Raw genomic sequence first — 11089 nt, 5'->3', positions numbered from 1 at the left:
TAGTTTACGTGGTTTCGGCCCCTCCTGTCTGCTGGCTGGGATGGAAAGTACCGTCCTTCCCTCAGTGTTGTTCTTAGCCAACCATACCACCCCACCCATCCTGTGCATCTGGCCATCTGTTCAGAACTGCTTGCGACAGCAGGAACTCACAAGTTCCCCTTCTGCTTTTTCCCTTTTTCTTTTTAACATTAAAACCTATGTGCTTTTCTCTGATTAACTTTTAAACACAGTCAAATATTAAAAACTATGTGCTGATTTCCATTAAGCATTAATCATAAGCATTAATCACCTCTTTCACTTATTATAAATCATCAAACCTTAATTATTTCATTGTTGTCATGTTATTACAGATCATGATTCGTACACTTCAGAATCATTCAGTGATTACTTACATACAGTCATTTTACCTATTGTATTCATCCATGTTCAACTTAATCATTATCAAAACACTCAATCATTATAAATCAAAACACAAGATCGCTTTATTTCCTTCAGGCTTTCATGCACCTTTTTCTGTGTGTACCTAGATAGATCTCAAACCTCATACCAGTTTTCTTGACACCTTATACCATTTTATGACCTCTTTTCATTTCCCCAATTTATCTCTTCCCTTTTCTTTACTCCTTCTTCACTCTCACATAACACTTTACCATTTCAGACCCCTTCTTCATATTTATCATCCATATTTCTCCTTATGACTATCTAGTCTTGTCAACATTCCAACTAAGGTCGACAAAGCAATTTAGTGCATTGCCCTCTGCCCTTCCAGCCTACATCTTTTTCATTTAATGTTATTTTGTCTGTAATTTTTCCTGAGATTCAATCTCAAGAGGTCCAAGGTTAGCAAAGTTATTTACCTGGTGAGTAACTATGCTACTCCCCAGATAAATAAAGCTTAATCTTCCACCTGATCTTCTGTCTTTTAACTTTGACTAAACCCAAAGCCCTCCCTACTGAGTCCTGGTCCCGCTATATGTAAAATTGCTTTATAAATAAATTATTTTTCTAGCCTAACCATGTCCTAAAAAACCTAAATGACCGAAACCTCAGCTGAACTTTTCAATGATGTAACATGCCTGTCCATTAAAAGCCCCAACAATCATTTGCTGTTATGAAACTTTTTTTTTTCTTTTTTTATTTTTGGAAGAGTGAACAGCCAGTGTCTGCACTTCACACCCGCAAATCTGGCCTCTTTAATTTTGTGCCTTGGCTTTACATCCAAATGCTTGATCAGAGAACTGTGCACAGTGTGCTCATGTATTTTTGTGGATTATTTTTATTGTGGAAAAGTATATTTATTTTTCCTGGAAATGGGAAGATTTGTTATGGGTCCATATTTATTGTGACCCCCATTAGCCCACTAACGGCACACACATGTAACATTTTCACACACGAAAACTGCAAGACACATGCTAAAAAAAAATGAAGTCAGGTTCATAAACATAAAAGCTGGCGTTTTTCACACATATAGTTTTAGACACCCAAAGGAATTTACTATGATGGTTTAACTAGAAATATAAAACCTTTGACTCATTTCATATGCTTAGGCCTCTGTGCAAACTTTCTAATGATGGCGAATAACTCACATAATTTTTTTCTTTCCTGCAGGAGCAGAAAATAAACACTAGGTGCTGTCACAGCAAAACTCTGGTAGAACAAGCATTACAATTAACTAAACCACAAATTACTGTCATGCTCTAAAAAATGGCAAAATGTTTTAAAAAGTATGTTTCTCCCATGCAGATGTTTTTTTATTATTGTTATTATTAGTTGCGACGGACTGGCGACCTGTCCGGGGTGTACCCCGCCTCTCGCCCGGAATGTAGCTGGAGATAGGCACCAGCGACCCTCCCGACCCCATTAGGGACAAGGGTGAACGGAAAATGGATGGATGGATGGATGGATGGATGGATGTTATTATTAGTTGCCACACTTTAAGTATTAATGTTTCAGAATATCAAACAAATTTTAACATCATACAAAAAGAAACCCTGAATTAATATAAAACCTGTTTTTAAATTAATTTATTAAAAGCAAAAGACTATTGAAACTAACAATTTCAAGATGGTATTGGGCCTTGAAAATTATCTATCAGTTCCAGCTTTGTATCAGAAGTAATCAAGCAGGTCATGTTTTATAAATCTGCTCCAAATGATAGCTGTAGAATATGTAAGGGAATTAGATTAATCTAGTGGTTGCCTTCATAAATGCCTTTAAGCAAATGTATATACCACAGGATTACACATCCAACATACAGTTGAGGAAGCAGAGATGATCTGTGTACCACCGGTGAACATGTTTTAGTGTCAAATGTGCAAATTAACCTGAGAACAAAAGCAGCAGATCTTTTAAAGATGCTGCCTAAAGCTGGTAAAACATCATGGAATGAAAAGTCACTCAGTAAGGAAGAAGACCAAGACTTATTTAAATCACTGTTTGAAAAAAGAAACACTTAAAAATTTTTAAGTATGTCCTTTGGTCAGATGAAAATAAGAAATTAGCCATAATTAATTATTTAGAGTAAAAATGTTAATTATTGCAAGTCTGATGTTGCAAGTTGAACATTATTCCAACTTTTATGCTCTGTTGCTGTCTTACTGCAAAAAAGGAACGGATGTAGTTGATAAAACAGATGGAGGAATCTTGAGGAGGGCAGAATATAGAAGAAATATCTCAAGACATCAGCCAGTAATTTAATACTTGGACACACAGTAGTCTTTATAATGGGCAATGACCCCATGAATTCTGTAAAATTAGTTCTAAAGCGCATTGAGTACAACAATGTCAGTGTACTGGAGGTGGACTGACAAAGTTCTGATCTCAGTCTGAAAGAAAATGAATGGGTAGAGTTAAAAAGCAAAGCAAAGCAGCAACAAACAGAGCGAAAGATATCCAAGTTAGTAACTGCAGTAAGGCTTTATGTTTTGGACAATAAGCAGAGTTTTGTTACACAGCAGTTTGAAGGTAAGCAGGCAGATATAAGTGTTGACCTCTCTAAGGAGTTTCATTCAGGGAATTAGGGATTTCTATGAAAGCAAAGACACAAAAAGCAGGGCAGAGTCAGTCATTGTATCTGGTGTGAATGAAGGTGTAACCCATGCATTATTCTCACAGTCTGGTTACTTTTATGACAAAGCTGGTCAATATGATGCTATGGGACTAATCTTTATATAGTATAACCAGGACAGACCAGATGAAATAGTTTTTGAATTTTAATCTCAAAGTTTATTCAAGTCAACCTCACATCTCACTGTTGTGTGCATAAATTGGTCAGATTATTGTTATATGGAATAGATTAAAATTACAGACATGTCATAATACTATGACGGGCCGTTTAGGACAAAAAATTAAAATGTCACACAAACATACAATTTTTCTCTCACATGCATACACAAAATACTAAAATTGTGCATATACACTACTAAAATATCACACATGCATGCAATTTTTATTTTGTGTGTGTGAGAGAGAAAAATTGTATGCGTGTGTGATATTTCAGTAGTGTATATGCGCAATTTTAGTATTTTGTGTATGCTTGTGAGAAAAAAATTGTATGTGTGTGACATTTTTATAGTATATACTGTATGTGCAATATTAGTATTTTGTGAGTGTGTATGAGTCTTTAGTAGTGTGTCAGAGACAAAACATAGTTTCTGTCCTAAACGGCCCCTCATATATTACAAAGGTCTTTTGACAAGATGAGCCGGCATGCAAACAGACCCACAACATGCATTCCTGCAGGTTGACATTTATACGCACACACACTGACTAACACCTGCTTGACAGACACCATGTGATGATGAAGGGAGGTGTTAATCCTTAGTTTTGCTGTGACGTGTGAGGCGGCTCATTCCTGCAGGTGACTGCTCTGAGAACCTCTGGAACCTGGGACACAGAGTCCTGCAGCCGGCTGAGAATTTCCCTGTGCAACACGGTAAGAAATGATGCCGTATATCTGTTGTTTTTGAGGAAATTGTGCAGCTTTGTATGTAAGAAAAAATAATTGAAGTGAGACGGAATGCAAAGTGTTACATAAAGACGTTTACATATTTGCGTAGGCCAACAAATGCCACTAGTTTCAATGTGGTCATTGGGTTGAAAAATATTCAGACACAAAAAGAGAGCTGAAAAACGAGTAATCTGAGCTACTGAATTAACAGCAGCAACACAAAACAATATGGGATGTGGTCAAGGTGATGTGATCATGTTTTACTGAAAAATATGATCTTATCTTGGATTAAAAAAAATTCTAAATAACTTCAAGTTGCATTTCTTAAAAGCATATAGATGTTTGCAGAAATAGTCTTTACGATGTGCTCTAATATAAAAATATTGATTTAAGAAGAGTCCTGGACATGTGGAAACGTGATAAGTTATAGTTAAACCTGGTCATTTCATATCATTTCTGATATGAAATGAAAATAGAAATAGAAATAAAAATGACGTGGAATAGATATAGAGGCAGGTGTGCAGTGGAAATAAGCTCCAAGCACATTAAAAAAAGGTTAAAATTCTGCATCTGTAAATGCAAAGCTGAAGTCTTTCTGATGACGCAAGTAGAATTCTGTTCACTTGGTACTTTTTATGCTTGGATAAACCATTAACTCCCAGGAACACACTTCCAAAACATAATCAAAACACTCTGGTATACTGACCTTTAATCCTTACTAAAAAGACCTCTGCTCCAGGACTTTTCAGTTCAGAGCTAACAAGTCTTAGACGTCTGTTCATCTGGTGGCAGAGCTTCAGGTGATATGGCACACTCGTATTGAGATTCTGAAGGTCATTGGAGGTGGCAGAGAGCCTCAGGCAAAGCTGTGACCAGCCGCTTGTGTACTCGGTTCTGTCCCAGTGAACCACATGTGGGTGGCACGGTGTCATTTGCAATAAGTGAGCATGTAATGGGGTTGTAAGTGCCCCGAGTAGTGAAGGAAACAAGACAAATTGTTCAAGTTCTTTCCAGAGTTCATCTTTTAATTCTTAGTAAACTGTGGATGCAAGACATTCGGTTTGACTTTGGGAAACAAAAGGAGACTTTGAGAAAGTGTTGTGGTCAAAAACAAAAACGCAGCACTCCAAAAAAAAAAAAAAAAAAAAAGCTATTTCACTTTGGAGTACAGTGGAAACTTCATACCGAAGGTCATAAAGTGTTTGTGCTGTGAGCGCTTGTCAAGTGTGGTGTTTAGTACAAACAGAGGGTAGCTGCAAGTCTGATCTCCATAAATACATCAGTTGATGTGGTAACAACAGTTCAGTCTGTACACATATGAAATAAAACCTGTCTTTGTTCAAAATGTTCTGATTGTTGGGAAACAGACGGCTCTCACAGGTCACCGTTCTGCATGGTACATTCGGTAGAAATTCCTCTGAGATTTTGAACCAAGCTGAAGTGATTTGCTTCAAATTTGAGTTTTTCTGTTTATTTCTGTTTATTTTACAACTGGGCTTTTCTTCAGCATTTCCCTCGTTGCTTGCCTTAGGAAAATTTAGATTTTCAGATTTAATGTTTAAGATCCTGTTGTGTTTTTAGAACAAATGTTATACGTAGAAATCACACATTACAGCAAACCATAACTAAATAAACTTAATTTTCATTCCTGACAGCAGAGACACCAATTCTTAGTTTAGTAGTTCATTTTAGTTCTGTATATAATGCTAATTCGCAACAAATATCATCACAGTTCACTTTGTACCACTTAACCTGACTTGCATTTCCTTGAAAAGATACATATTAAACAAGTGAATAAGACTCCAACACAACTTTCTACACATCTAGCAACATAATTTATGCAATTTGTTTCAATGTGGCAGGGATGATTTGAACATATACAAATCTTAGATAAGCTATGCACATGCACCATTGCTATAAAGTTATTGTAAGTACTGTGCAAATATCGCACCAATGACTCAATAGTAGTGTTATTTAAACTTGAGCTACTTCACACAGACGCTCTCTCTGTACTGATGAAGATTCACTCAGAGCATGCTGAATGTTTGAAGTGGCTGCAATTTCAGGGTTGTCTTCCCTATTTTCCAATTTCCATTGATTCTGCTAATATTTAATTGAGTTCTTTGGCTTATAAGGACACTGTGTTTAAAGCACATACATGCATCTTCCATTACTTGAATGAAGATGCTTAAAAACAGAGAGTGGCATCATGCAAAAGTCATCATACCCTTCATACCAATAAGCAAGCAACTTACAAAACAGAGCTGCCAATGATGCGCATACTTCTTAGATATAACATGATTTTCCATACAATGTGCTTTTATTTTTTCATCTTCAGAATCATGGAAAACACATTTTGGATGTGCTAACATGTGGCAAGAAAATATACTAGACATAGTAACCTTTTTTTGTTTTATAACCATAAGAGAATTCACTTTTTCAGAAGCGTTACTGAAGGAAATAATAAATAATACATTCACCATGTTTCCCTACAACATTTGCTGTAGTAAAACAAACAGACTTGATGCTTCAACAGGAAAGCTCAGCTGGCACAAACGTGTAAATATGCAGAAATTACCAGAAAAGGAAAACTAAAATGACCCTTGTGCAAACACAGCGTTTCTTGGAAATCTGCTTTGAGCTTCTATTCTGCAGCTCTCCACACAACCTTCAGACACTAAACAAACAGAAAGAAAACATTTACATTGCCTGCACTAACTTGTGGCTCATTTCAACCATAAAATGAGATCCTACCTGCTGAACTATGATTTACGAAGCAGATAAAGATGACCCAGAGGAATTTAGGGACATTGGTGTCTAGATTTTCTCTATATCTAAAAAATAAAATAGAATTAGAAACATCAGCTGTGAATCCATAGGCAGACAATAAATGTAGTACCCCTCTTTTTTTTTTTTTGCTTTAAACTGGAAAACTACTCTTCCCATTGATCCACATCTTCATAAAGGGTCACTGGGCACTACATAGATGCCCGAATCTGTACACAGTAGCTGCTGGTTTGACACTCCAGAAAACAATAACTCAAATTCTGCAGGTTTTCATTTGGATAATCTGATTATTTTAAACCATATCAGGACATTTAGGATAGGATTACAGGAAACTAACTGGAATATATTTCCATGACCTCATGGAACGAGCTCCAAATTTTGGCAGGGTGAATGTTGGCTGTGGTCAGAAAAGAGTGGAGTCCCAGTTCACCCAGTCAGATAAGCCGTGATTCAAACTGTGTTTGTTTTGGGCGTGGAGGATGCTCTCAGTGGTTTGGCTGTGATTGATCCTTCCTCCGCCCATGATCCCACCATGACACCATTCCAGTTTCCACATTTTCTTTTCCCTCTGCTCACTTAGACCCATTTAGTCCTGGGGTTACATTAGTATTTTTCAAATTGGGCAACTGATAATTTTCTGACCTCTGTCCAAAGAGCAAAAAAGTTCTTGGACAGCTGCTTTTGGACAGACAACCTTTGCATGTCAGAAATACTGTATTTAAAAAGTTTTATTTATTTATTTACTTATGTTTATTAACCAATTTCATCCACGTTTCTATTATTATAAAATATGCCAGATTTTTATGTAGTCTGAAATATATTGTCGTTAATGAAAGACATCCACTGTTTTATTTAATCAGGTTCATGCAATCTTTATATATGAATTACACAATTTTGTAATGTCTGTTTTATATAAAATAAATTACATCTAAATTTTAGGGGGTGTGTAGGATTCTGAGGCCACTTCTGTTTGTTCATTTTCCACAGTAAAATTAACATTACAGGCTTTAAAATCATCATCTCTTATGCATTTTATTTTTTTAAGACCAAAAAGCGAGATTATTGGCAAAAGAAATGAGCAGCAAACCAAACATGAACTGTTATGATGAGTTTGTCATCTCCAGGCAACTGCCCCATTAAGATCAAACCTATTAAAGTACAACCAGGAAGAAAAAGGAGAATTACTCAAGTAAACATTTCCAGATTGCAGTTTTGAAAATAAAAGTAATTTGAGGTGAAAAAAACTAAACAAAATGTGATAGTAAAACATGCGGATGACTTGAGTAAAGCAAATTATCCCTGCCAGATGCTCTTCTTGTCAACAAAACTGTCAGCACATTTAGTTTTAACTTGTAGCATTTGTCTTATGGAAATTGATTTAGATTTGTGAAAGTATTGTTTCTTTTGCAACCCAGAGTGTGTTATAAACTGTTCATGGAGAAAACGTTTAGTATTATCATGCGGATGAAACCAGCGACCGTAGTTTTCAAGAGCAGGAGCCTCATAAACCTGGTAAAACCCTTTATTTTCATGTCCCGTTTGGAGACGCCTAATTTGGGTCAGAGATCAGACAGCTCATCTGTCGGGCTGCTCTTGCCGTCATGACATTACTCTGACTTTAACTCTGACGAGGTTTGGGGTCAGTTAAACTGTAAACCAACAAATTACACTGCTGTAAGCCAAACAATCTTGATTGTTGGATGATAGTTTCCAAATGAAACTGTAGAAGGCACAAATATCTTTAAATATTGTGTTTAGTTGATGATGCAGGAAAGAATACACAGAGACCACTAAAGCTAACTTCACAAATAAACTTGACTGATTTTTCCATGACTCCATTGACTCATTATTGCACTACTTTTTCTGAGATTGATATAAAGATTAATGCAATCAATGCTTTAGCAAATTTCCACACAAACTCAGTTGTTTGGATCTTTCCTACTACTCTTTTTTCTTCTCATCTATTGTGATATTCATCAATCCTGGAATCTAATCAGGTATTAAACATACTTATCATTAAGCCCACATCAGAATAAAAGATGCTGTTTTATTGGTCTAGTGTAATATTCTACATTTCAAGCTGTAAGTAGAAAATCATCAGAGTAACTGAAATAAGACTTGAAAACCTGTGTCAAGTATTTGTCTTAGCAAATTACGTTACTGAAAAAATATCATTTTGATAATATTCTAAACTCTGACTATGACTGCTTACAAACCAATATGTATAATTGGTTTGTATAGAGCCTATGTGAATTATGTGATTGTAAGTGACTGGAAATCTCTCTCCAGACTTGTAATAGAGTGGCTACTATAATACAAATACATACTTGAATGTTTCTACTGTAAATGTAAGGCCGTATTTAGGTTCTAAGCTCCTTAACTCTGGATAAAACTCCCTGAAAACCTGAGATGTGGAAAAAAACCACAGTTGGTTCCTTTAACTCATAACTTGATAGACCATTCTTCTACAGATGCTTTTTGATCACAAATTGACTAATAAACAGTTTGAAACATTTGCTTCTTCTATGCCTTTAATATTTGTATTCTAACAAATGTTCACCTATACAATGCTTTCATGCTTATGTTTTCTTGTTTTATTTTTGTCTTCCCTGTGATGTCCTGTAGACACTTTGATTTACCTTTTGTATGACTGGTTCTATATGTAGTAAGGAAACTTGCCTTACAATGTTAGATGCAAGTCAGCCAAATAAATTCACACCCTTTTCTGTATTCTCCACAGATTCTGAAAAATGCCTAAATATCTATCCGTGAACCCCTTTGAAGAAGTCAGTGTGAAGACAGAAAATGGACCTCGCTCGAAGAAACAACGCTACATACGCAAAGAGGGCAGTTGTAGTGTGGTGTTTCGGCATGTCCCAGAAGAGTGGCTGCTTTTTGTCAATGACATCTTTACCACCTTAGTTGAGATCAGATGGAGGGTGATGTTCCTGATCTTTGCATCGTCTTACATCCTTTCCTGGCTCTTTTTTGGGATACTCTTCTTCATCATTGCTTTGGCTCATGGAGACATCAAAGACCACAATAAAGACCCTTGTGTATATGAGGTGCATAGCTTCACAGCCGCTTTCCTCTTTTCTCTGGAAACCCAGACCACCATTGGTTATGGCTTCAGAGGAATGTCTGAGAACTGCATGATTGCTATCATCATCGTCACCATACAGGATGTCATCAGCTGCTTCATCGACACTTTTGTCATCGGGATTGTGGTGGCCAAAATGGCTTCGGCCAGAAAGAGGGCGCAGACAGTTGGCTTCAGCAACCATGCAGTTGTCAACCTCCGTGACGGGCATCTGTGTCTTTCCTGGAGGGTTGGGGATTTCCGCAGGTACCACATGGTGGAGGGATCAGCCTCCGCTCAGATTCTCCACACCACTGTGCAAGCAACTGGGGAAGTCAATATTACCTATGAAGACCTGGCCATCCACCAAAAGGACATTATCTTGGTCACACCGACCACAGTTTTCCACAGAATTGAACCTGGAAGCCCATTGTACAAGATGAGTTTGGAAGATTTGCGAAAAGCAGACTTTGAACTGGTGGTGTCCTTCACCTATACAGATGACTCCACAGGCATGCTGCATCAGACAAGGACATCGTACACAACAGATGAGATCCTCTGGGGTCATCTTTTCCAGGAGATGATCAGGGTGAACAAGAAATACTACAAGGTGGATTACAACCTGTTCAATAACACAGCTAAAGTGCTGGTACCTGTGGTCAGTGCTGAGGAGTATGAGCAGAAGAAGAACGAAAAGGAGGAGCAGGAGGAGCAGAAGCAGCTTCGGCGTTCTGCTCGACCTTCTCCTAGACATTCCCCAAGATGTTCCCCACGGCCATCTTCACGATCGCCGCAGAAATGTGATCAAGAGAATCGTCTGAATGCCCCAACAGTAACGGTGGAACTTATGCAAGACAACCAACCAGAACCAAATCTTTCCACAATGGAAGCCGAAAGTCAACATCAAGACACTTTGACTGTGCTACGAGACCCCACAATCACAGAAAAGGATAAATAAAAAAAATTACCAATACACCCAACACTAACTGTGTGTATGTGACAGAATGCCATCAGCAAAACTTAAGACATCCCAAAATATATTTCATCACTCAACCAAATTGTTTGTGGAGCAGAACATTTTCACCAAGGGTGCTAAAATTACAGAGGTTCTAGTGACTGACACCATTTCTTCTCCTTTTTTTCCCCTTCTTCAACAAAGCCAATCTGGTTGTGGTACCGCACTGCGCAATAAGTTCAGGCTTGTTTCATTTCTTTTTTTCTATTTACTTTAGTGTACACACAAAATGCGAATAAACATTAGACTTTCACAAATA

At 37.2% G+C, this 11089-nt stretch overlaps 1 protein-coding gene across 1 annotated transcript; it reads left to right on the top strand.

The window, feature by feature from the left end:
* The first annotated feature begins 3858 nt into the window (after positions 1-3858).
* On the top strand, positions 3859-11089 carry kcnj16a (potassium inwardly rectifying channel subfamily J member 16a). The gene is made up of 2 exons (XM_028029199.1): positions 3859-3934; positions 9477-11089. The coding sequence occupies exon 2, from the start codon at positions 9487-9489 to the stop codon at positions 10771-10773; it is 1287 nt and encodes a 428-aa protein (XP_027885000.1). The 5' UTR covers positions 3859-3934; positions 9477-9486; the 3' UTR covers positions 10774-11089.

This window comes from Xiphophorus couchianus, chromosome 10 (genome assembly GCF_001444195.1).
Source record: "Xiphophorus couchianus chromosome 10, X_couchianus-1.0, whole genome shotgun sequence".
Taxonomy (NCBI): Eukaryota; Metazoa; Chordata; class Actinopteri; order Cyprinodontiformes; family Poeciliidae; genus Xiphophorus; species Xiphophorus couchianus.
Note: the sequence above shows the minus strand (reverse complement) of the source record. Positions and strands in the feature narration are given on the sequence as shown.

Excerpts from the sequence above, each read along its gene's own strand:
- kcnj16a (XM_028029199.1), top strand. The coding sequence starts at position 9,487 with ATGCCTAAATATCTATCCGTGAACCCCTTTGAAGAAGTCAGTGTGAAG.